Below are 25,967 nucleotides of genomic sequence, written 5' to 3'. Positions count from 1 at the left end.
GGAAAAGTGGTACCACTCATGATTTTATAGTAAATTTCTGGCAACTAAATTGTCAGCTTTTTAGAGTGAAATCTACTGACTTTTTTACAGTGTAGCCTTGCGAATATGCAATGATTGTTCATCTTGAAAATGGTCAGTGTGAATATGCATTATATTTTATCTCAGGGCATTAAATTGATCGCAAATGGATTGCTTGGTTTGTCATCGAAGACATTTCGCCGCTCATTTGAATAGGTTTCATCAGCTCGTGCTCATAGACTGATATTGGTCAGCTCGTCCAGCGGTTGGTGCCAAAACCCCAAATATTCATACCCCAAAACCAGGATGATGTGCCCTAGGCAAGGATGGTTTCGCCCTGTGGTAGTGAGAAAAACAACTGTTGATGCAAACAAGCAATCTTAACTGTCAATGCCAACGATAGTTGTTGAAGTGTAATTTCCCCTCGTTAGCATTGAGGTATTCTTACTGTGTGGCTGAACAGTTGCTCTGGATCGACATTTACCAGTCCAAAATAGTCAGAATCTTCCACGTAAGCATTATATTTAGTTGTAAACAAAAGGCACAAATTGCATTCTGGTCACCTTTTGTGACCAGAATTTTTCGAATTCCTGTTTTTTTTACGAGGCCAATTTGCAGAGCATTTTAAGAATAGTTGAAGTACAATGTTGTATGTGGGGGAAACAGGTGGTGTCGCAGACCACCTCCTCTGTTCAGGGATGTTTTTTCAAGCTTGACATAGACGGCTTCCCTCACTCCTTTTTAGTACCGTCCGTCCTCCCCGTCCAAAATCTGTACATTTTCGTTCTCAAAGGAGTTTTTTCTCCCTGAGGTGCAGGTACACAGCTAGGTCTTTGCCTGTCTATGCTGTGCCATGGATCGGCTTAGTGGTTGTTTTGTTTCCCCAGTATATGAATCAGTGCATTCATCATTACACTGGATAGCATACACCACATTGTTTTTGTGGGTGTGGGGTGACCGGCCTTTAGGATACCCTATTCCGTCTCAGGATGATGCCTGGTTTGAAGTATACTGGGATGTTTTGTTGGTTAAAAATTCTCAGATTGACCTGATTCATCTGGAATGACAATTATTTTTTGTGTGTGGGACCTTTATCCTCCTCATCCACTCTGTTCTTGTTATTTTTGGAACTGGATGAACTTTTCACAAACAACCAGCTAGGGTAACCACAGGTTTTGAGGGATTCCTTCAAATGCCTATTCTTTTTCTCTTTGGCCTGTGGGCTGGTAGGAACATTATTAGCTCTGTTTTCTAGGGTTCTGATAACGCCCAGTTTGTTTTCCAGTGGGTGGTGTGAGTCAAAAAAGTAGTTATTGATTGGTATCTGTGGGTTTTTGGTCATCCTCAACCCTGTTTTCTGCAATGTGGACACCACAGTCCGAAAAAGGCAACTTACTGTCTTTGACATCCTCACGTGTGAACTTTATGTTTTTGTCCACTTAATTAACATGCTCGGTGAAGGCTTGCACATCTTGGTTTCTGATTTTCACCCATGTGTCATCCACATAACTGTACCAATGACTTGGTGCTATTCCCTTAAAAGAGCTCAAATCTCTCTTTTCCATGTCCCCCATGTAAAGGTTTGCTTCTATTGGGGATACATGTGATCCCATGACACAACTATGTTTTTGTCGGTAAAATGTTCCCATGAATTGAAAGTATGTAGTGTTAAGGCAAAGTTTCAGCACACCCTCCTGGTTTTGGAGTATAAATATTTGGGGTTTTGGTTCTAACCGCTGGACTAGATCTTACCAATCTAAGTCTCTGAGCACAAACTGATGAAGCCGACTCGGATGAGCAGCGAAACGTCTTCTCAAACAAAACAGTCTAGTTGCGATCAATTGAATGCCATGAGATGACAATGGCCTGGATGAATGAAAACTTTCATAGACATGTATTACATTTGGAAACCATCGTTTGGCGAGCTAACAGACAAATTCTGTTCCGCGGGCCCCACTTTGGGGATCCCTGCTCTTGTCTTATCAAAAATCTGCTGAAAAAAAGTCTCTCACAAGCTTTTGGAAGCGGACCTTCATGTGACCACAATGTGAATAGGCCAAATAATTAAAGTGAGGACCTACAACGGAACCTTGAGGAACTCCTGCCTAAGGAGTGGTTGTGATGAGAGTCGTCAATTGTAGCATGGCAAAATACAACACACAAATAACAAGATTATACATTACATTAGAACGATGAACTATTCAAATTTCACTTTCTAACTTTGTGGATGTAATTCGGCAACATGGTATTCAGAAACTCACCAGGCAGCCACATCATTAGGGCCAACCAAAGAGTGTGTGAGATCAAATGCAAGTGCTTACAACTAACACATGGGTGTCAAACTCTGGCCCGCGGGCCAAATCTGGCCCGCCGTGTAATTTAATTTCGCCCTTGAGACAATATCAATTTAGCATTAGAGCTGGCCCGCCGGTGTTATACAGCGTCGGTGCCGCTAATACTCATACTTGCCAACCCTCCTAATTTTCCCGGTAGACTCCCGAAGTTCAGGGCCCCTCCTGAAAATCTCCCAGGGCAACCATTCTTCCAAATTTCTACCGATTTCCACCTGGACAACTATATTGGGGGCGTGCATTTAAGGCACTGCCTTTAGCGTTCTCTACAACCTGTCGTCACGTCCGCTTTTCCTCCATACTAACAACGTGTCACATAACATTTGTGGCTTTCACACACACACACGCACAAGTGAATGCAAGGCATACTTGGTCAACAGCCAAACAGGTCACACTGAGGGTGGCCGTATAAACAACTTTAGCACTGTTACAAATATGCGCCACACTGTGAACCCACAGCAAACATAAATGACAATTCAACGCTATTACTCATACTTGCCAACCCTCCTAATTTTCCCGGTAGACTCCCGAAGTTCAGGGCCCCTCCCGAAAATCTCCCGGGGCAACCATTCTCCCGAATTTCTACCGATTTCCACCTGGACAACTATATTGGGGGCGTGCATTTAAGGCACTGCCTTTAGCGTTCTCTACAACCTGTCGTCACGTCCGCTTTTCCTCCATACTAACAGCGTATGAGAATGCAAGGCATACTTGGTCAACAGCCATACAGGTCACACTGAGGGTGGCCGTATAAACAACTTTAGCACTTTTACAAATATGTGGCACACTGTGAACCCACACCAAACAAGAATGACAAACACATTTTGGGTGAACATCCGCACCGTAACACAACAGAACAAATACCCAGAACCCCTTGCAGCACTAACTCTTCCGGGAAACTTCCAGCAAACTCACCAATAATTAATGTTCTATTCATGCATTTTCTCTTGCCACTTCAAGGCTTGAATGTTTGGTTCATTCATTATTGTTATTTTATTTTCAAATGTATTTTTAGCCTGTGGGAAAATTTTGATATTTACCTCAGAAGATTGCAAATAGAAAAAAATGTATAATTTTTTTTATTAAAATTGTATTTGTTATTCCATTGATATTTTTTTACATTATTATTATTATTATTTGAAACTGGATTTTGCATGTTACTAAAGTTACATAAGCCTGGCTTGTTCAATATTTATTGCAAAACTTGTTTGGGGCCCTATTAAAAGGTTAATTTGTTCAGCCTTGGCCCGCGGCTTTAAAATGTTGGCCCACTCTGTATTTGAGTTTGACACCCCTGGCTTAACGCCAACGCTAGTGCGCAACCTCCTGGGCATACTTTTGACCTATCACGGGCACTGTAACTGCCGAAGCACTTTCTATTACCGCAAAATCCTTCCGCTAAAAAATATGTACCGGGGTTTTTTTTATTTTATAATGATTTCCTGACAATAACACTGCATTTAACGAATGGGGATCGTAGCGTCGAGTCATATAAATATTATAATATATTATTGCTGTAACAATACCCACGAAAGTGAGTATTGAATTGAAATGACGAAAGTAGTTCGGCCGCATAAAGGCACTTGGCGTCGCCACAACCGACCTTTCCAGTCGCATGCTGAAGTTTGGAGCGGATCATGTCTAACGATTGTGCTGATTACAACAGGTAAAAGCGTGAGAACAGTTTTGTAACAACGTTATGTTTTAAATGTATTTAAAACTGTAATTTACTGTATGTGCCGTGTTATTCGTAACATTACACAGCGGTGTAGGCCCGGACCCTGCTATCGCGACTGTTAGCTCCCACGCGTGCAATTGGACTCGACGCGTGTTTCTCGTTACGAGCTTCGTCAAATTTGATAATTTAGAATAATTTTTGTGACATAATCGTCTAGGGTGTGCTTGTGAAATCCACGCTGTCGGTGTCCCGACCGTATTTAGTCGACTTGGCAGGCCCGCGCGGCCGACATGTTGAGCTGCTGCTAACTAGGAGTGCTGCGTCGCAATCGCTCTTTGATTCGTGTCACGAAATTTAGTGGGTGTGGGACTAAGGCAGGCCCGAAACCTGCGTGGTTACATAAGAGGCATTTAAAAAAAAAATTTTTTTGGGGGGGGGGTGCGTAACATTGCCGGTTGAATTCGACAAATGCGACGACATAATCATTGTCTTTCCGGGTACCCGGTCACTGCACACCTCAAAAATGGCCGACTCATGGTTTTGAAGTTGAATCGACGCTTCTGCATGGTTTACATCAGGGGTCACCAACCTTTTTGAAAACAAGAGCTATATGGCTGAACGTGTACGGAATGTAAGTGTTTTGTGTTGGTAGATCCATCCATCCATCCTCTTCCGCTTATCCGAGGTCGGGTCACGGGGTAACAGCCTAAGCAGGGAAACCCGAGGCGTTCCCAGGCCAGCCGGGAGACATAGTCTTCCTCGTGGCCTCCTACCAGTTGGACGTGCCCTAAACACCTCCCTAGGGAGGCGTTCGGGTGGCATCCTGACCAGATGCCTGGACCACCTCATCTGGCTCCTCTCGATGTGGAGGAGCAGCGGCTTTACTTTGAGTTCCTCCTGGATGGCAGAGCTTCTCACCCTATCTCTAAGGGAGAGCCCCGCCACACGGGGGAGGAAACTCATTTCGGCCGCTTGTACCCGTGATCTTATCCTTTCGGTCATGACCCAAAGCTCATGACCATAGGTGAGGATGGGAACGTAGATCGACCGGTAAATTGAGAGCTTTGCCTTCCGGCTCAGCTCCTTCTTCACCACAACGGATCGGTACAACGTCCGCATTACTGAAGACGCCGCACCGATCCGCCTGTCGATCTCACAATCCACTCTTCCCCCACTCGTGAACAAGACTCCTAGGTACTTGAACTCCTCCACTTGGGGCAGGGTCTCCTCCCCAACCCGGAGATGGCATCCCATCCTTTTCCGGGCGAGAACCATGGACTCGGACTTGGAGGTGCTGATTCTCATTCCGGTTGCTTCACACTCGGTAGATACTCAATTTTTTTTATGGACCAGGGGAAAAACCTATTAAATTAACGTTTGTTGAAATGTTGGCCCTCCGATGAGGTGGCGACTTGTCCAGGGTGTACACCGCCTTCCGCCCAATTGTAGCTGATAAACACCAGCGACCCCAAAGGGAATACGCGGTAGAAAATGGATGGATGGTGTTTAAAATGTAACATTCCTCTGATTATAATCCCCTCAGATGTTAAAGTGGAAAGGAAATGTAAAACATGGAAGACACTCAGTGTAAACCAAGGGTGTCAAACTCTGGCCCGCGGGTCAAATTTGGCCCACCGTGTAATTTAATTTGGCCCTTGAGGCAATATTAAATTAACATTAGAGCTGGCCCGCCGGTATTATAACACCGCATTCACCGCTAATACTCATACTTACCAACCCTCCCGATTTTCCCGGGAGACTCCTGAAATCCAGTGCCCTTGCCGAAAATCACCCGGGGCAACCATTCTCCCGAATTTCTCTCGATTTCCATCCAAACATCATCATTGGGGACGTGCCTTAAAGGCACTGCATTCAACGTCCTCTACAACCTGTCGCCCCTTCCGCTTTTTCTCCATACAACCATTGTGTCGGACCAGTCACATACTATATGCGGCCTTTACACACAAACAAGTGAATGCAGCGCATACTTAGTCAACCGCCATACAGGTCACACTGAGGGTGGCCGTGTAAACAACTTTAACACTGTTACAAATATGCGCCACACCGTGAACCCACACCAAACAAGAATGACAACCACATTTAGGGAGAACATGCGCACCGTAACCCAACAGAACAAATACCCAGAACCCCTTGCAGCACTAAATCTTCCGGGATGCTACAATATTTGAAAATCTATTTTGCATGTCACTATAAAGTTATACAAGCTTTGCTCGTTCAATATTCAATGCAAAACTTGTTTGTGTCCCTATTAAAAGGTTAATTTGTTCAACCTGGGCCTGCAGCTTTGTTCAGTTTAAAATTTTGGCCAACTCTGTATTGGAGTTTGACACCCCTGGTGTAAACAATTCGAAAATCACAAATACTTGACAATGACCTCCTTGAATTAAGGTGCAAAAATAAGCAATATACGTAAATAAGGCATAATAAAGTAAACAAAACAGTCTGACCAGAGGTGGGGGGAAATAGACTGATTTTTAGATGCATTGAAATTGGGACAAGGATGATTATAAAATTGATTGGTGAACGTCATTGGATAATCCATTTATTTATTGTGTATATAGAGCAGGGGTCGGGAACCTTTTTGGCTGAGAGAGCCATGAAAGCCAAATATTTTAAAATGTATTTCCGTGAGAGCCATATATTTTTTAAGACTGAATACAATTAAATGCGTGCATTTTTAAGTAAGACCAACATTTTTAGAGAATGTCTCTTATTCTTTTTAATAACGTTGTTATTGGAGCAGTACATCTCGGATGGTAGAGTGGCCGTGCCAGCAACTTGAGGGTTCTAGGTTCAACCCCCGCTTCCGCCATCCTACCCACCTGCTCCCAGTGCCACCCACACTGGTTTAAATGTAACTTAGATATTGGGTTTCACAATGTAAAGTGCTTTGAGTCACTAGAGAAAAAGCGCTTTATAAATATAATTCACTTCACAATATAATTCACTTATTCTAAAGCTAACCAATAATAAATGTAACACTTCTTACCATTAATGCGACTTATTGAACAGGTGCGATATAAAATGGATGGTTGGATTAAAATCCATGAGAATGTCTTGTCTTTTGAACGTTATTTTAAACACTGTGATTACCAGCGGAATTATTCATTACTTATCGTGTTAAGCAATGTCAGCTAAGATTTATCTGAGAGCCAGATGCAGTCATCAAAAGAGCCGCATCTGGCTCTAGAGCCATAGCTTCCCTACCCGTGATCTAGAGTAATGAAGACAGTTCTAAAATTAGGCCGCCTGCACAGCGATCCGACCAGCTTGTTTATTTTAGGGCACTTATGTTCCATTTTTCACACATTTCTATTACTTTAATAAATATAACGGGTAACAATTTAAATGATCACGAATGCATTGTTTTTAATAGTTTCAAGAACGAAATGCTTGTTTAGTGAAACAAAATGTAAAACTGCGTCAATATACACAAGTTAAAAGATGAATCAATAATCGATTTTTAATCGACTCGTGAGGTCCCCAAAGATTCTCACTTCAGCGTGACCTGTGAAACCTGAGAGCTGTTTTTGCAAGAATTAATCTGGTCTGTTAAGGAAGGAAATTAATTTGTTATGCAATAACTTATTAAACATTAAACAAAATAATTATTTTAAAGTGCTGCATTAGTTATATTAGGTTTATACAGTCATTTACTTTAGTTTCTACCCATTGTTTCTGTACATTAGAATCTGTTTTTGAAAAAAAACAAAGATGACTACAGTCTGTTTTAGGGCTGGGTGTTCGGCACAAACTGCTATCCCTGTAGGACTGCATGATTATGGCCAAAATGAAAATCCCCCCCCCCCCCCCCCCCCCAAAATTTTCGCGATATTGAAATCAGGATGATTATTCACGGTTATTTACTATATGTAAGACATATTTTTTATGCCCTTTTACATTTTAAACCGTGTCAACTGGGATTTCATTTCGAAATGAAACTAGAGCTTGCTAAAACTAAATATGCCATTGCAGAGTGCGGTCAAAGTGAAAACGTGAGAAAAATAAGATTATGCACAAAAGGCACATACTTTAAGGGAACGCATTGTACTGATCACAGTATATATTAGGGGTGTAACGGTACGTGTATTTGTATTGAACCGTTTCGGTATGGGGGGTTCGGTGCGGAGGTGAAACGAACGAGTTTCCATACGTACATATTAAGTAGTGTAAACAATACTCAAAATGCCGGACATTTGAGGCATTTAAGAAACTCTGCCCGGACAGAACTAAGTGTTCTCATATTTTTTGTTGTAAGGCGTAATGTTTGTTCTTATAAAGTAATTAGTTAGCTGTTACTATGTAAAAGCAGTTTTTGTCAATTTTTTAAATTACGTTAGGTTAATGGCCGCACGCCTGTGCGCAGAGATAGATGGAGCTTTTACTGGCTCACTGCAGTGACGGATGCTGACTGTGCAGCTTGAAACTGCTCTTCAGCCACCCAGCCGCTATACTAGATTAGTGCACACGGGCTAGAGGGAGAAACACATTCAAGCCAAGGAGTAGCCAAACATTTGACACACCGAGCGAGCTAACAGAACATTACGTCGCTACAAGGGGAGATATAGGTTTTCAAGCAAATTGGTGTATGTTTTAAATAAAGCTGTGGTCAATCACCAATAGACAGCATGGCGTCACCTGGGAGTCGAAGTCTGCACCGGAGCCGCCATATTCTTTTTAAAATGTTGTCGTTGTGGGGCAGAGAAGAGCAATTGGCGGTAACAAAGGCACATCAGGGTATTTCCTCAAATATCTTTTATACTGGTAATACCAGTATACCACCCAGCCCTATTCTGTTTAATAAACTGCCATACTGTCGAGGTGACTTTTCCTGTCTGAACCACAATTTGTTAGCTATCTTCAGCACTCACTTTTTAGTTTCTCTTGTTTATTCCTGAAGATAATCAACAGCAAGATGGTGCAACCAAACTTGATAAGTTTATACTGTTACGCAATTAACGGATAAGCGTGTCTCTCCCATGTTTTGCTAGTTTACCAGACCACGGGTAAAGTAAAAGTACCAATGATTGTCACACACACTAGGTGTGGTGAAATTATTCTCTGCATTTGACCCATCACCCCCATGGAGGTGAGGGGAGCAATGGGGCGGCAGTGGGGCCACGCCTGGGAATCATTTATGGTGATTTAACCCCCAATTCCAACCCTTGATGCTGAGTGCCAAGCAGGGAAGCAATGAATCCCATTTTTTTTTTTTTAAGTCTTTGGTATGACTTGGTTTGAATTCACAACCTACCGATCTCAGGACGGACACTCTAACCACTTTGGCCACTGAGGTACTTTTAATGCATCCAACTAGGGCTGGTCGATATTGCCTTTTTTTAATATCGCGATATACGATATATATTACGATATTTTGCCTTGGCCTTGAATGAACACTTGATGCATATAATCACAGCAGTATGATGATTCTGTGTCTACATTAAAACATTCTTCATACTGCATTCATATACGCTACTTTTAAACTTTCATGCAGAGAGGGAAATCACAACAAAGTCAATTGAACAAAAGTGTATTTATTAAAGTTATTAAGCAATGGCACAAACATTCAAGTCATTTCCAAAACATAAATTGCAAGCTTGTCAGAGACATTTTAAGTGTCAAATAAAAATGAGTTGCATAACAGGAAATCAAATAGTATTCGTCCTTCACTATGTGGTATGTTACTAAGGTTATGAAATTCTCTTCATTCTCTACCGAGTGACTTTACAAACGATGCTACATATTAGCAGTAATGCTACTTTTTATAGCAAGGCTTCCCCCACACTTTACAAATTACGGTTGTCTGTTCGACAAATTCCCACTTGAAGCCGAACCACTGCCAGACGATGAAAACCCTGCTGTTGTTATTGGGAATTAAGTCTTCATTTGTTACCAGATCCGCACCATCTTTCTCTCGTACGGCTACAGTAGCAGCTAACGTTAGCCACGTCGCTACCGCTCTGCCTTTTTTTTTTTTTACCTCTGCCCTGCGTGGGCGTGTGTATGTAAGCCTGCTTGTCTGCGAGAAGGAGAGACAAGAAAGAGCGAGGAGAGCCTGAAGTGTATTGTACGCCCGCAGCTAAAAGTCCTGCGTGTGAACGTATATTCGAATATTACGATAGTCATTTTCTATATCGCACAGAGACAAATCCGCTATATATCGATACATCGCCCAGCCCTACATCCAACCTTGCTTCATTCTTTATGGTTTCTTCTGACCAAAAAAATATATATCAACACAATTTATTGGTATTGATTGCATGTGTAACGCGGTTTTGTATTGATACTGTTTTATCAGCGCAGCCTCAAATTCCAGTAAGTGTTAAGTGTTTTTAGCATGTCACTCAAATTGCTCACAAATCACTTCCTGTTTCTAGACCACAAGTGCCTTTGTCCATGCAAGCAACAATACTTCATTCTGTATGGTTTCTTCTGACCAAACAAATATACATAATGTATATATCAGTTCATCAAACATATTTTTTAATTGATATTGATCACAGGTCTATCGCAATATATTGACATAACTTTATAGTACCAGACCTAGTCTTGTTAGTGGCCAACAATAAATACTTTTTTTCAATGAATACTTAGGCCTACTATGCCACAGTATTTAGTTTTTGTCATTATTGTGGCTGTTTTCTGAGGTGGCACTTGGTGAAGAAAGTTTAGCGACCCACTGGTTTAAATGAAATGAAACGCGTTTTTTTCTGTCGAGAGAATTACTGTATGTAATGCGTAAGCGAAGGTCAGTCATTTGTTTATTTTAAAACATTACTGGCAATGAAAATGAGTCACGCAGTCTTGTAAAACAAGTGTGTGTATCCTTTATTGTAGGCTATTTGAGGACAATACTTCCAGAGTTGAATATAATAATGCATTCAGAGCAGAATGATGCAATCAGTTTCCCCTGTGATTTTATATCATTTGAAGTAGGGCTGGGCGATATGCGATTTATATATCGCGGGTTTGTTTCTGTACGTTATAGAAAATGACTATTGTAATATTCGAGTAGATGTTCTCACGCAGCTGCGGGCATTACACTCTCCTCCTCGTTCCTGCGTCTCCTCACAGACAAGCAGGCGCACATTCATACGTCACTTACTGTCACGTCATACGTATACGCCGTCGCCCAGCGGAGAGGTCGTGGCGTGGCTAACGTTAGCTGTGATGCTAGCGGGTTGTTGCGGAGAAAGAGAGTGCGGATCTCTTAACAAATGAAGAACTAATTCCCAAGAAAAACAGCACTGGGTCCATCGTCTGGCGGTGGTTCAGCTTCAAGCGCGAATATGTCTAATAGACAACTTTAATTTGTCATGTGTGGGGCACAAGCCTTGCTACCAAAAGTAGCATCATTTGAAAAGTCGCCTGCTAATAACTTTAATAAATACAGTTTTGGTAAATTGATTTAGTTGGGATTTCTTGCTCTGCATGAAAGTTTAAAAGTAGCTTATATTAGTGCAGTATGAACAATAATGTTTTAATGTAGACACATAGAATCATCATACTGCTGTGATTATATGCATCAAGTGTTCATTCAAGGCTAAGGCAAAATATCGTAATATATATCATATATCTTGATATGGCCTGAAAATATCACGGTATTTAAAAAAAAAAAAAAAAAAAGGCAATATCGCCCAGTCCTAATTTGAAGATTAATTTCCTAGGAATAGCAACACTTGAAATTCACTTTTTAAATTTTACCAGACAGGTATATTTGCACAAAGCATCGGCTTAATGGCTTAAAGTGTAACCTGAGAGCGACCATAGGTGGGGGGAAATAGACTGATTTTTAGATGATTGTAATTGGGACATGGTCAATTATAAAATTGATTGGCAAATGTCAATGGATAATTGATTTATTTTTTTATACTTAAAGTAATGCAGACAGTTCTAAAATGTGGCCGACTGCAACGAGCCTCCACAGATCCGACCAGCTCCTTTTTATTTTAAGGCACTTTTGTTTGTTTTGCACACATTTCTATAAATTTAATGAATACATTAAGGACAAGCGGTAGAAAATGGGTGGATGAATAATGGGAATTATTTAACTATCCCAAATGCACTGTTTTTTAAAGTTGCAAGTGTGAACGCTTATTTAGTGAAAATGAAATGTAAAACTGTCAATTTAATCAAGTTAAAAGATGCATCAATTACTTTTTTAATTGCATCGTATCTCCTGAATCGTGAGGTACCCAAAGAGTCCGGCGACATGTGAAAATGTAAACAGAGAAACCGGAGAACTCTTTTTGTGGAATTAATTTGGTCTGTTATGGATGAAAATGAATTTGTTATGCAGTAGCTTACTATTTAAGTATCGAATCAGTATCACCGATCTCATCCTGAATTTTACTCTTATCGACTACGTAAGAAAATCAGTTGTATAGCCCAATACTACAAAAAATATGAAACCAAACATGGACACTTTGGCATGTTGAGGGAGCCCAAAAAATGGCCTATTCTGAGGAGGAAGCGACCTGATGGTCTGTGAATCAAAGTCTATGCAACATTTTGACCAAAGCACCATTGTTGCATTGTATGTAGACTACAAGGAAGTGTTTTCAATGTAGAAAGCACAGAGCACATTGCTCTGGCATGATTTGGAATTTGTGGGTTGGGGCACGGCACAATTACATGCACATGCATGTTCAACATGGCCGAGTTATAAAACGGCTAATGAGATCGCGTCAAGTTCCTAATCATAACGTGCGCATAAAAAAGCTTCCAAATTATCTGAAAGAAGGTTGTATGCCTAATAAAGATGTGAATTAATTATGATTGCTCTGCCCACAAATAGACAACCGCCACCATGCACAAAAAAAACGTGACTCCAATCCAAATGGCGGTAATGTAGCAGAAAATAAATGATAGGACAAGCTACTGTGCCGTAGACCAAATTTTGGACAAGGTGGGAGAACTATGCCCAAGTTCAGCACGGTACACATGGCCTACTGACTACACCCTGGGCTGTGTGAACGCTGATTGGCACCAATGTTTTTTTAAATGAATTGGTCGCCAAAGAAAATGTATTCCGTCCCCGATATGTCGTAGGCCTGATGTTTGAATCAACTTTTGAGGTGCGGTGGATGGGAAACCACAATATTATTAACTATATTAGGTTTTGCTAATAAACATTCTGAGTAATGTTGGTGGCTAATATCAACTTGTCCCAACAGCGACCATGTGGGGCCAGATGGAATGGAGCCAGATGGTGTCATCGAGGTACATAACACTTAACAAACTACCGGATAAAGCCATAACGCTAAAACATTTGTTTTTCATTTTCAGAGCAACTGGAATGAAATTACAGACAACTTCGATGATATGAACCTGAAGGAGACTCTCCTTCGAGGAATATACGCATATGGTTTTGAGAAGCCTTCGGCTATCCAACAAAGGGCTATCATCCCTTGCATTAAAGGTAGCGTGAGAATAATAAATACTTTTCTATATTTGAGTGAAATGATGCTTTACCATCTTTCGGGACTTACCCAATAATGGGGATAACCCTTTACTCACTGATCGCTCATGTGCATTCTTTAGAATTTAACTTTTAGTGTATTGCTGCCTTTGTAGTCAGTTGACTTTCTTTTGCCCTCAGGCTTTGATGTCATTGCTCAAGCCCAGTCAGGCACTGGCAAGACGGCCACATTTGCCATCTCCATCTTGCAGCAGCTGGACATAAACCAGAAGGAGACTCAGGCTCTGGTGTTGGCCCCCACCAGGGAGCTGGCTCAGCAGGTATGCTGTTCCTGAGGTCATGAGTACCTCAGCAGTGTCTCAGACCTAAGCAGCTCAATGAGGACACTATTCAGATTCAAAAGGTACCGTTCTTTAAGACTCCCTAAAATTTGAAAATGTGAAAATTAATCCCCCAAAGATTGGTGTAGTCTCCGTCCATGGCTGCATTGGTCTAGAAGGTGATCTGGCTGAATTGACTAATTTAATTTGTTGCTGTGGATAACTGGGTGATATGATGGCATACCATCTTTCGGGACTGACTCTTTGTGTTGAGAGCTCTCTTAACACTGATCACTCTGCAGTTTGTCATCTACACGCTTGGTTCATTCGTCAGTCTTTTGCTGAGCTACTTTTTGTCTTCTGCGCTCTTAAGATTCAGAAGGTCATTTTGGCTCTGGGCGACTACATGGGAGCAACCTGTCATGCCTGTATTGGAGGAACTAATCTTCGCAGCGAAATCCAGAAGCTTCAAGCGGAGGCGCCACACATAGTTGTGGGCACACCAGGTCGAGTGTATGACATGCTCAACAGGAGACATCTGTGTGAGTACAGTGGTTCAAACTTTTCTGACGGGAACCAGCGCTGCCGAGATCAAAAATCCTCATAATGAGCAATTCCTTACAGCCCCAAAATGGATAAAGATGTTTGTTCTGGACGAAGCAGATGAGATGTTGAGTCGCGGTTTCAAAGATCAGATCTATGAGATCTTCCAGAAACTGAGCACAAACATTCAGGTAAGAATATTCCATTGAATGGTTTTGATCATTTACCCTTCCACATAAAAAGAACTCTGCTATAATCTCATGGTCCAGAATTCTGTTCCACGCGATAATGCTAGCAGAGTATCAACGTGGAAGAAGACGATTGCTCACTGTGCCAGAAATGAGATGGGGTCGAACCTCTTTCTTAATGTTCGGTGGCCGCTTTCTCAAGGCTCAAGTGTTACATTTGTGTAGGGTTGGGCACCGTTCACATTTGAACTAATTTGGTGCCATGGTACTTAGGAATGATACCTGAACTCAACGATTCATGTTTTCGGCACTTTTGTGTGAATAAATGTTAAAAAAAATTAATGTCACATTTAAAAATAGCTGATTATGGTAACTGCTGTCCAGGTGATCTTGTTTTCTGATTAGGTGAGCTTGTTTTCTGATTAGGTGAGCTTGTTTTCTGAGAACATTTGAGTCATTTGCAATGCAGTTTCACTGCAAAGACATTAGATGGCAGTACTGTATAGATACTGTGTATCTGTGGTATGTGTCAACTAGTAAGTAGCTTTTTTTTAAGGAAGCCGAATGTTATGTCCCCCCCCCAACAAAGTGTGAATACTGTTAAGTATTGTGCTTATTACACATGAAGTGTTTAACATTAATCTTGTGTTGAAATAGCCATTTAAAATTTGCTGATGCTTATTTTATCTACGGCAAGTCCAATGTAAATTAATTTTGAGCGTTTTTACCAAGCATACTGGCTGCAGTTGGAGGTCATGTAGTACAGTTGTGTACTTAGCATCTAATGGTGGTTGTTGGGTGACAATTTCTCATTTTTTGTTTTACAGACTTGTCTTCAAGCCAATTTGCATCTTTCAAAACACAGAATTTGAGAGGCAGACTTATTAGATGCAAATTAAACCCTCCTCACCGCATCCGTTTGGTGAACCTTCATCTCTACCCAGGCAGCCATTTTTTGTTGCTTTTATTTAGCACATATTGTATGGGCATTGGTGACTGCCACCAATACCCACATGTTTCGGGTGACTTTCACCACAAGACAACATCCCAGATGATATAGCGAAACCGGCTAGTTGTTCGGCACATCAAGACACAGGCAAACAAGTGAGGAAAAAGTGAGTTTACAGACCTGGTATTATTTGCTATGGCTAAACGTAATCTATAACTCTCCAATGCTAGATCCTAGACGTATATTGACAAACACATTTTCTATTCTATTTCATGTTAACAACTCAGAACTGCACATATCAAAGCTCAAGCAGGCTATACAGTAAACAAAGCCACAAGCTGCTTGGTTTACGCAATTGATTATATTAAACTGATCCATTGCTAAACAGACACTGGTCCAATTTTATAAGCCGTTTAAAGGAAAAATAATTTGATGGCGGGTGTGGTACTATTGTCCTACATTGAAAGTCTAAGCTATTTACACTACAAATTTTGCTAATGTATCATTCACACTTACTGTTACTAAGGCTCCTCCATTGCCATAACTAGTCACCCACTCATCAAGTTTTTTTTTTTTTTTGGGAGAAACACTCTATTCTGGCGCGGGTTTGTGGACTTCTCGAAGTGGTTTGCTCTGTTTCACATTTAAAAACATAAGTTTTGTTTTTTATATATGCATTGTCCAACTTACCAAGAGTGTCATTTATCAGTGTAGGTTTCTTTGTAGGATGAATGTAGTTTAAGGTGGTGAATATAGGTCTGTTGCATTACCATTCTTGGTGGAAAGTAAGGCCTTGCATAATTTTAAGACCAGATTTTTCTCTCTGCAGCGCTCAATTTTAGTTAGTTGTATGTAGTAGATTTAAAGGTAGTTGCAGTTTTGAGACACTAGATGGCAGTAGTGTCTAAGCTATTAACAATTTCACAACATTGTTTGGGGAGCTACTAATTAGACCTGTATATTAGAAGTGTCAGAAGGTTGCTTCACTGTGCATTACAACCAGTAAAACAAGAGTTAAGTTCTGTTGAGTTAATGCAGTGGTTCTCAACCTTTTTTCAGTGATGTACCCCCTAATCAGAGCAAAGCATTTTTGGTTGAAAAAAATAGATAAAGAAGTAAAATACAGTACTATGTCATCAGTTTCTGATTTATTAAATTGTATTAACAGTGCAACATATTGCTCATTGGTAGTGGTCTTTCTTTAACTATTTGGGGGAAAAAAAGATATAAAATTAACTAAAATCTTGTTGAAAAACAAAGTGATTCAATTATAGATTGCTACACATAGAGGTAATCATCAACTTAAAGTGCCCTCTTTGGGGATTGTAATAGAGATCCATCTGGAATCATGAACTTTATTCTAAACATTTCTTCACAAAAAAAAATCTTTAACATCAATATTTATGGAACATGTCCACAAAAAAAAATCTTGCTGTCAACACTGAATATTGCATTGTTGCATTTCTTTTCAGTTACTGAACTTGCATTCACATTTTGTTAAAGTATCATTCAATAAATATATTTATAAATTATTTTTGAGGGGTTGCTACTTTTAGAATATTTTTGAAAAATCTCACGTATCCCTTGGCATACCTTCAAGTACCTCCAGGGGTACGCATTCCCCCATTTGAGAACCACTGAGTTAATGTACCAAGATATTAGTTTCTCTTACTCCATGCAGAGAATCAACCGCCAGACAAGATTGGATCGTTAGGGTGTCCTTCCCACTAGTGTAATTCCCTGCTTAGTTACCAGAGAGGCTTTGTTCATTCAACCAACCTTGTTTCATAATTTCAGCTGTTTTTTTTTTTTGTTTTTTTACCAATAAATACATAAAGGTTTTTAACAAATACATTTTTCATTGATATTTGACTATTGTGATGTATATTGATATATTATCTTCCCAGCTCTAGTTTACACATATACATCACATTTGAATACAAATTGCTACAAATGAAGTTTAAAAGTAAGGCAATAAATATTTCAGATAGGCTGAGCATTTGTGCTGGTTAAAGTAACCAGTAGATAATTTTCCTTCTTTTGTTTTCATTGTCATGTGGCTCAGATGCTTGTACATGAATTCAAAATGACAGACCTGAGCTAAGACAGGGGGTCACCAACGCGGTGCCCGCGGGCACCAGGTAGCCCGTAAGGACCAGATGAGTAGCCCGCTGGCCTGTTTCTAAAAAAATATCTCAAATAGCAGCACTTAACAGTGAGCTGCCTCTATTTTTTTTTATTTACTAGCAAGCTTGTCTCGCTTTGCTCGACATTTATAATTCTGAGAGACAAAACTCAAATATAATTTTAAAATCCAAGAAAATATTTCAAAGACTTGGTTTTCACTTGTTTAAATAAATATTTTTACTTTTCAGAAAGACAATTCTAGAGAAAAAATATAACCTTTAAAAATGATTTTAGGATTTTTAAACACATACTTTTTTTTAAATTCCTTCCTTTCCTGACGATTTAAATCAATGTTCAAGTAAATTTTTTTTTTTTAATGTAAAGAATAATTAATACATTTTAATTTAATTCTTCATTTTATCCTTGTTTTTTTTGACGAAGAATATTTGTCAAATATTTCTTGAAACTTATTAAGATATTATTTCCAAAAAATTATTCTGGGAAATCTAGAAAATCTTTAGAATTAAATTTAAATATTATTTTAAAGTCTTGAATTTCTTTTAAAAATGTTGTTCTTGAAAATGTAGAAGAAATAACGATTTGTCTTTGTTAGAAATATAGCTTGGTCCAATTCGTTACATATTCAAACAATTTTAACCTATTTAAAACATGTCATCAAAATTAATCTTAATCAGGAACAATTACTAATGATGATCCATGAATTATTTTTAAAATTTTTCCAAAAACATTTGAATTAGCTTGTTTTTCTCCTTTTTTATCGGGTGAATTTTGAATTTTAAAGCGTCGAAATTGAAGATTAACTGTTTCAAAATTTAATTTTCATTTTTTTCCTGTTTTCCCCTCTTTTAAACCGTTCAATTAAGTGTTTTTCATCACTTATTCTCTACAAAAAACCTTCCGTTAAAGGAAAAAAAATGTACGACGAAATGACAGACAGAAATACTCATATATATATATATATATATATATATATATATATATATATATATATATATATATTAAAGGTAAATTTGAGCAAATTGGCTATTTTTGGCAATTTAAGTGTGTATCAAACTGGTAGCTCTTGGTTTCTAAAAGGTTGGTGACCCCTGAGCTAAGATGTTTGCATAAATTTCTACATGTACCCAATATGCTGACATCACACCTGGGTCAAATTCCAAACGGCTCGTTTGGAAGAAGTATGAGGGACGGCAAGGTTGTTTTGTAAATCTCTGCTATGTCTCCAAGGTTGGATTTCAAATTTTGTGGACTTTGCCGATCCTAAGTGCAAAACGGCAGGAAGCAATAGGCGATCAAAGTTGGTTTTGCAGAATAGGTCCCCTTTTTTAAGTTTCAACATTACTTAAAAGGGGTTTGGTTATGTTGATCAAGAGTGCTGCTTGAGTGATTTCCTTGAGCCTGTGTTTAGTCTGCACTCTAATGTGACTGTGTGTGAGGTCACAAGCAACAAAGGTATTGGAATATGGCTGCATTTGGTTTTAGGGAAGCAATATCCGAATAGTACCCGTGGGATTTGGTGGGTGCCTATTGTTAAAATAGTGACATTGGTACCCGTCCTTACACATATGATTTATCATTTTCTTTAGGTCAAAACCCCTGTTTTAGGTACCTGCTCACAAAACTGATTTTTTCCAGGTTGTTCTGCTCTCGGCCACCATGCCTACAGACGTGCTGGAGGTGACCAAGAAGTTTATGCGAGACCCCATTCGCATCTTGGTGAAGAAGGAAGAGCTTACCCTGGAGGGTATTAAGCAGTTCTACATCAATGTAGAGCGAGAGGTGGGTATCTCTTTCTATCTTTTTAGTCTCATTTGTTGGTGAAACAACCCTTCTCTTTTAAGCACCCTGCTCAAACTGCAGAAGCCCAGCCTACCAGGCTTGGCTCATGTGGGTGTGTAAGCATGGGTAAACCAGGGAAGGAGACTAAAATACACCGCATCTGAATTGAGGCCCAGAGGGACCGCTTTCTTAATGTCCAATGTCTGTTGTCTCAAGAGGTTGTGTTACATCAGTTTTTCAGAAAGTTTTGAATGTGATTCCAAAGTGAACCAAGTCACTTGTCATACCTGCATGGTTTTTGTATCTCCCAGGAGTGGAAACTGGACACACTGTGTGACCTTTACGAGACTCTGACCATCACCCAGGCTGTGATCTTCCTCAACACCCGGAGAAAAGTGGATTGGTTGACTGAGAAGATGCACGCGAGGGACTTCACAGTCTCTGCTATGGTAGTTAAAGTGCTTTTTGAACATGTATAGTTTCAATATAATTATTGAAACTATTTTTTCAGGGTATCCGCAGATCTTTAAAAAGTCTTAAATTCATGTATCTAAAATTAAGGCCTTAAAAAGTATTAAATTTATTAGAAATTCCTAAGATGGTCTTAAATTGTCGGGCAAGGTTGTTTTTTGTTTTTTTTTCGGGGCACTTCTTTGAGTAAAAGTTATGGCACGTCTTTGAGTAAAAGTGAGTGATTTCAGTGTCAGTCGCAAGCATAGTCTGGTCGCGCGCAGACTCCTTCCTCGCGTCCCCCCTTTCAGTCAGCATGGGGAAATGCAAGTTTTGCGAGCGTTGGCTGCAGGACAGCCGGTTTAAAAGCTGGCTTAAGCCTGTTGCCAATCCCGAGGAGGCCAGGTGAATACTTTGTAAGAGGGATTTCAAACTTGGCACCGTGGGAATTAGAGCGGTCGAATCGCACATGCAGTGCGGTAAGCATAGAATTGCGGCAGAGAGCCAAAAACAAACACCGGGCATCTCTCAGTTCTACGTGGGTCCAGCGCCAACGCACCCCCAGCTAGCAACAACTGCCGCTAGCAGCACTGACCTGACACTAATCTTCGGCGGGACAGCAACTTTAAAATCCGAGGTGTTATGGATCTTGCACACTGTGGTGAAACATCAAACCTACACCTCATGACGGGATTGGCGATCTTTTTCGTGTGATGTTTCCTGATTCTCAGGTTGCTGATACATTTTCCTGCGGAAAGGATAAAACAGCATATATTACGAGACACAAATTAGCACCTCACATTCAAAACCTGCTCTTCGACCAAGTCAACGGGTCTCGGTATGTGTTAATGTAATGTATTTTTACCCTCACCTCGGTTATTATGTTTTTACTGGCGTTGGTTGGTTTGTTTTGGATCTCAAGATTTTTGATAAGCTGTTTGGCAGAGTGGTGCTTATCAGTTTGTTTATTAATAAACATACAACAAGTAAACTTGACTGTCATTGAGGTTGTAGTACAGTGGGATCCCCAACCATCGCTTATATTTATAGATTTTTTTTCGTTCTTAAATTTCATTCAAACCGGCATTAAAAAGGTCTTAAATTTGACTTGCTGAAACCTGCTGATACCCTGATTTTACATATTTTGATTTCATTCTTTACATGTCTGAATCTGACCCCTTTTTTACTTAGCAATTTCCAACATGCGTTCAACATGCGTTCAATTCCTGTTCTCAATTTTCAGTTTACATTAATTTCTAAATAAGTTAACTTAATAGCTAAGTCAATTATGATTTACTTGAAGGTAAATCTTATTTTCATTAACAAGATGTTTATCAAAAATCTTCTTTGTACCTAAAACACTAGTATAAACCATTTCTAAAACAAGGTCATAATATTACACTGACTTCTTTGCTGGATTATTTCATAATTTAATTTCACACACTGATATACTAAAGGTTTTTAGTGTTTGTGCATTCAAATGTTTTGTTCAATTTTTCTGTAGTTATATTTTTCTTGAATTGTTGTATATTCCTGGGTAGCCGGTTTGCTTTGTACATAGTTTTAGCTGTTTTTTTTGTTTTGGATTTCACCAAAGTTTAAGCTTTATATCCAACATGTATTAATGTACCTGGTCTTTGTAACAGTGAGTGAATATGTACTTCCTTAGTTATTTCTGCCCAATAACTCTGATATAGTAACACCAGCAGGCAGGAGTGATTTGGCATTTACATGTTTCCCCACCTTTTTATGTTGTATATTTTTAATGAGATTTCCAGTTCCTTTTATCATGGTAAGCTCTGTCTGTTCTTAGTCTTCATGCAAACTGAATGTCAACCAACTGTCTCTGTGCAGCATGGCGATATGGACCAGAAGGAGCGTGACGTCATTATGAGGGAGTTCAGGTCTGGTTCAAGCAGAGTCTTGATCACTACAGATCTTCTGGTTAGTACCTGCTCATTGATGAAAAACCAATGCGTCAAAAGCCCAAAGGTTTACAAACATCCTGTTCAAGTCCTACAATGACTTAGCAGTTTAATCCTTTGGAAGATTAGGGCTCGTTCTCCACAATGGTTTCCTCTACTCTAGGATTCTGTTACTAAAAATGCGAGCGACATGACCAAGCATCTTAAGACTTAAATCTAACCTTTTTTTTTTTTTTTTTTTCAATTGTCTTCCAGGCTCGTGGGATTGACGTGCAGCAAGTGTCCCTGGTCATAAACTATGACCTTCCTACAAACCGTGAGAACTACATTCACAGGTAGGGAGACCCACTGATTGAGGTTTGCCTTCACTCTTAGAGACTCCTAACACACTATTCTCACACTAGAATTGGCCGTGGCGGCCGCTTTGGCCGAAAAGGAGTTGCTATTAACTTTGTCACTGAAGAGGACAAGAGGATTCTGCGCGACATTGAGACGTTTTACAATACCACAGTGGAGGAGATGCCCTTGAATGTGGCTGACCTGATTTGAGGCCTGAGGTTTGTTCGCAGTCCCCTTAAAAAAAATACAAAAAAAGCGGCGGTGATAGCGATTGTACACTTGCATCGTGCTTATTTTTCAAGGGAGAGAGGAGAAAAAATAAACTCAAATCAATGCTATACCTTGGATCAGAATATTTTGACGTTAAAAACGAGGTGACTCCGTTGGTGGTTCCTCTTGGACAGTTGTAGACGTCTAACCTCCACAGCTGGCTGGTTGGGGCTACAAAGCCATGGGGTCTGTAAAAGTTGTCCTTTTCAGGTATTTTTTTCCATGTTGTATAATGCATATATCTGATGTTCTGCACCATCTAGTAACCTACTTGTGGACTAAAAATTATAAGTGCTGTATAAAGTCAGCAAACTCTGTTATGCTAATGTGCAATGTGTTGTGGGTCTGCTTTGATAGAAAATAGTCATGGTGTGTGTATATATAGATTATCTGCCTTTTTGTGAGTTATATTTAAATGTATTGTTTTTATCTCACTGTTTGGCTATAGTTTGCTGATTTTGAGGTTTTGTCATTTGTACTTGCGCATGTATCACTAGTTGTAACCCGCATTTTCCCCCCCCCCAAAGTTCAAATCATATGAATGTCTTAATAAACAGAAGTTGCTGTGAAAGTCACGGTTTGTCATTGTGCATGGTCTCCTTCAAGCAAGAGCTGCTTTGCATTTACTACTAATAAATGGTAGCTGCATGACTGCCTCCCAGGTGAGTGTAGTATACGGCAACAACTTGTGACTCCTGTCTGCCTAATGTGTGAGCGAGGGGTAGCAATCTATAGTACATTGGCAGAGTAAAGTGAATTGGTAGTTAAGACTACGATGGTAAGTACTTTCAATACGGGGCATTTCACAGATATTGGTCAATTTGTGTACCATAAGAACGGTATAAACTTAAGGTTGTCTCTATACCAATATTTTGATCCTTTTCTAAATAAATGGGACTATTAAAAAAATTGCATTATTGACTTAATTTAATGGTACATTTAAACGTGTTATTTCAATACAAGAACAATTTTGTCCTTAAGTTGTCTTGCATGGTCACTATTTTATTCGTCTTTTAGTAGTAAGTAAGCAAACAAAGGCTCATAGTTAGTCTGCTGGCGTATGTAGGAACTAGTAATGTCATTCTGTTTTGTCAACATTCGGGACAAGCTGTAAAAATGATTTGTCTGCTTATACATTTACTGTTAATATCTGGTTATTTTCTGTCAGGTGTTGATGCGATACCAAGTAGTAACAGGATCTTAAATTGGTCATATTCAAAGTCTTCATGTGTTCAGGGATCAATATCCTGAGTTTTTAAACGTATGAATTAAAAACATCTTTTTCATTGACTAAATATCGATGTAATCATAGTATCGACTACATACACTTGTACTTGGTATCATTACAGTGGATGTCATTTTTAGACTTAACACTTAGTCGTGAACCTGGGTTCTAGATAAGTTCGTACTGTTCACACGTCCTCTAAAATTGAGGCATTATCCTGAAGTCATGATCACTGCAGAGGAAGTTGCATCATTTCCTCAGTTTTTTTCCTATGTTCAAACTATGACTGGGTGGGTGGTTTAAATGCTTAGTACAAATTTGTTACTAATTTTTATTTGTGAAATACAGGTAGTTGAACTTGGAACTGTAGTCTCAATTTATTAGCATGGACTGCTCTTTTTCAGCTATATGCTTATTCAACTAAATTGTTTTGGTGGCTACATTTACAAAAATCTTTGACTATTAATCATATTTTGTATATTCCAGGTAACCCAGTGTCCACTAGTCTGTTTCTTAACCATAGGACAGGAGCTGGATCAGGCCTGCAAACAGGCAACATCTTCAACTGTGGTCTGTACTCAGCTGTAATACACTTTTTCACCACATGTACCAGAAATGAGCTAGATCAGAGGTTTCCTAAGCGCAAATTCGACTGAAATTGTGATACTGTATTTTTATTTGCACTTTGAATTTATTGACAGTTAAATTAAACATATCCATTTTTATATTTTTAAAATAATTATAAAGTTATATTTTTTCTTACAAACCCTGTTTACATATGAGTTGGGAATTTGTGTTAGATGTAAATAGAAACGGAATACAATTATTAGCAATTACTTTTCCAGGGCTTCACGGTGGAAGAGGGGTTAGTGCATCTGCCTCACAATACGAAGTTCCTGCAGTCCTGGGTTCAAATCCAGGCTCGGGATCTTTCTGTGTGGAGTTTGCATGTTCTCCCCGTGAATGCGTGGGTTCCCTCCGGGTACTCCGGATTCCTCCCACTTCCAAAGACATGCACCTGGGGATAGGTTGATTGGCAACACTAAATTGGCCCTAGAGTGTGAATGTGAGTGTGAATGTTGTCTGTCTGTGTTGGCCCTGCGATAAGGTGGCGACTTGTCCAGGGTGTACCCCGCCTTCCGCCCAATTGTAGCTGAGATAGGCGCCAGCGCCCCCCGCGACCCCTAAAAGGGAATAAGCGGTAGAAAATGGATGGATGGGTACTTTTCCACCAATATTCAGTTGAATATGCTACAACATATTTGATGTCCAAACTGATAAACATTTTTTTTTTGCAAATCAACTTTAGAATTTGATGCCAGCAACACATGACAAAGAAGTTGGGAAAGGTGGCAATAAATACTGATGAAGTTGAAGAGTGCTCATCAAACACTTATTTGGAACATCCCACAGGTGTGCAGGCTAATTGGGAACAGGTGGGTGCCATGATTGGGGATAGAAAAAAGCTTACCAAAAGTGCTCAGTCTTTCACAAGAAAGGATGTCCACAACTGCGTCAGCAAATAAGTCTGTTGAAGAATGTTTTTTAAAGTGCAATTAGGGATTTCAATGTCTACAGTCTATAATATCAAAAGATACAGAGTATCTCGAGAAATCACTCTGTTTAAGCGGCATGTCTGTAAACCAACATTGAATGACCGTGACCTTCGATCCTTCACATGGCACTGTATCAAAAACCCGACAACAATCTCTAAAGTATACCACCACATGGGCTCAGAAACATTTCAGAAAACCACTGTCACTAAATACAGTTTTTCACTACATTTGTAAGTGCAGGTTAAAGCTCTACTGTAGTATGCAAAGCGAAAGCCATTTAACAACATCCAGAAACGCCGCCGGCGTCTCTGGGCCTGAGATCATCTAAGATGGCTTGATTCAAAATGGAAAAGTGTTCTGTGGTCTGACGAGTCCACATTTCAAATAATTTTGGGAAACATTCGACATCGTGTCATCCGGCCCAAACGGCAAGCGAACCATCCAGACTGTTATTGACGCAAAGTTGAAAAGCCAGCATCTGTGATGGTATGGGGGGTGCATTAGTGCCGAAGACATGGGTAACTTACACATATGTGAAGGCTGAAAGGTATATACAGGTTTCGGAATGACATATGCTGCCATCGAAGCGCTGTCTTTTTTCATGGACGCCCCTGCTTATTTCAGCAAGACAATGCCAAGCCACATTCAGCGTGTGTTACAACAGCGTGGCTTTGTTAAAAAAAAAAAAAAAGGAGTGTGGGTACTTTTCTGGCCTAGCTGCAGTCCAGACCTGTCTCCCATTGAAAATGTGTGGCGCATTATGAAGCGTAAAACACGACAGCTGAG

The 25,967-nt window shown here is 39.8% G+C and overlaps 1 protein-coding gene and 4 non-coding genes across 5 annotated transcripts; all 5 read left to right on the top strand.

Moving 5' to 3' along the window:
- The first annotated feature begins 3,921 nt into the window (after positions 1-3,921).
- On the top strand, positions 3,922-22,975 carry eif4a2 (eukaryotic translation initiation factor 4A2). The gene is made up of 11 exons (XM_061891165.1): positions 3,922-4,035; positions 13,245-13,290; positions 13,357-13,489; positions 13,670-13,809; positions 14,183-14,351; positions 14,434-14,543; positions 19,273-19,416; positions 19,728-19,865; positions 21,721-21,810; positions 22,047-22,126; positions 22,196-22,975. Exons 1-11 carry the CDS (start codon positions 4,007-4,009, stop codon positions 22,338-22,340), a joined length of 1,224 nt encoding a protein of 407 aa, XP_061747149.1. The 5' UTR covers positions 3,922-4,006; the 3' UTR covers positions 22,341-22,975.
- LOC133545713 (small nucleolar RNA SNORD2) lies at positions 13,524-13,596 on the top strand. The gene has a single exon (XR_009804930.1). It is a non-coding gene; the product is annotated as a small nucleolar RNA SNORD2 (small nucleolar RNA).
- Positions 14,035-14,106, top strand: LOC133545712 (small nucleolar RNA SNORD2). Its single transcript, XR_009804929.1, has one exon. It is a non-coding gene; the product is annotated as a small nucleolar RNA SNORD2 (small nucleolar RNA).
- On the top strand, positions 14,579-14,759 carry LOC133545711 (small nucleolar RNA SNORA81). The gene has a single exon (XR_009804928.1). It is a non-coding gene; the product is annotated as a small nucleolar RNA SNORA81 (small nucleolar RNA).
- LOC133545710 (small nucleolar RNA SNORA81) lies at positions 19,464-19,648 on the top strand. The gene has a single exon (XR_009804927.1). It is a non-coding gene; the product is annotated as a small nucleolar RNA SNORA81 (small nucleolar RNA).
- Positions 22,976-25,967: the final 2,992 nt, after the last annotated feature.

Source organism: Nerophis ophidion, linkage group LG28, assembly GCF_033978795.1.
Source record: "Nerophis ophidion isolate RoL-2023_Sa linkage group LG28, RoL_Noph_v1.0, whole genome shotgun sequence".
In the NCBI taxonomy this organism is placed as follows: domain Eukaryota; kingdom Metazoa; phylum Chordata; class Actinopteri; order Syngnathiformes; family Syngnathidae; genus Nerophis; species Nerophis ophidion.
Note: the sequence above shows the minus strand (reverse complement) of the source record. Positions and strands in the feature narration are given on the sequence as shown.

What these genes read in the sequence shown, in the direction of transcription:
- eif4a2 (XM_061891165.1), top strand. Translation starts at nt 4,007, where the DNA reads ATGTCTAACGATTGTGCTGATTACAACAG. An exon ending in GATTGTGCTGATTACAACAG is followed by an intron (nt 4,036 to 13,244) that starts GTAAAAGCGTGA and finishes TTGTCCCAACAG; the next exon opens with CGACCATGTGGGGCCAGATG. An exon ending in GCTCAACAGGAGACATCTGT is followed by an intron (nt 14,352 to 14,433) that starts GTGAGTACAGTG and finishes AATTCCTTACAG; the next exon opens with CCCCAAAATGGATAAAGATG.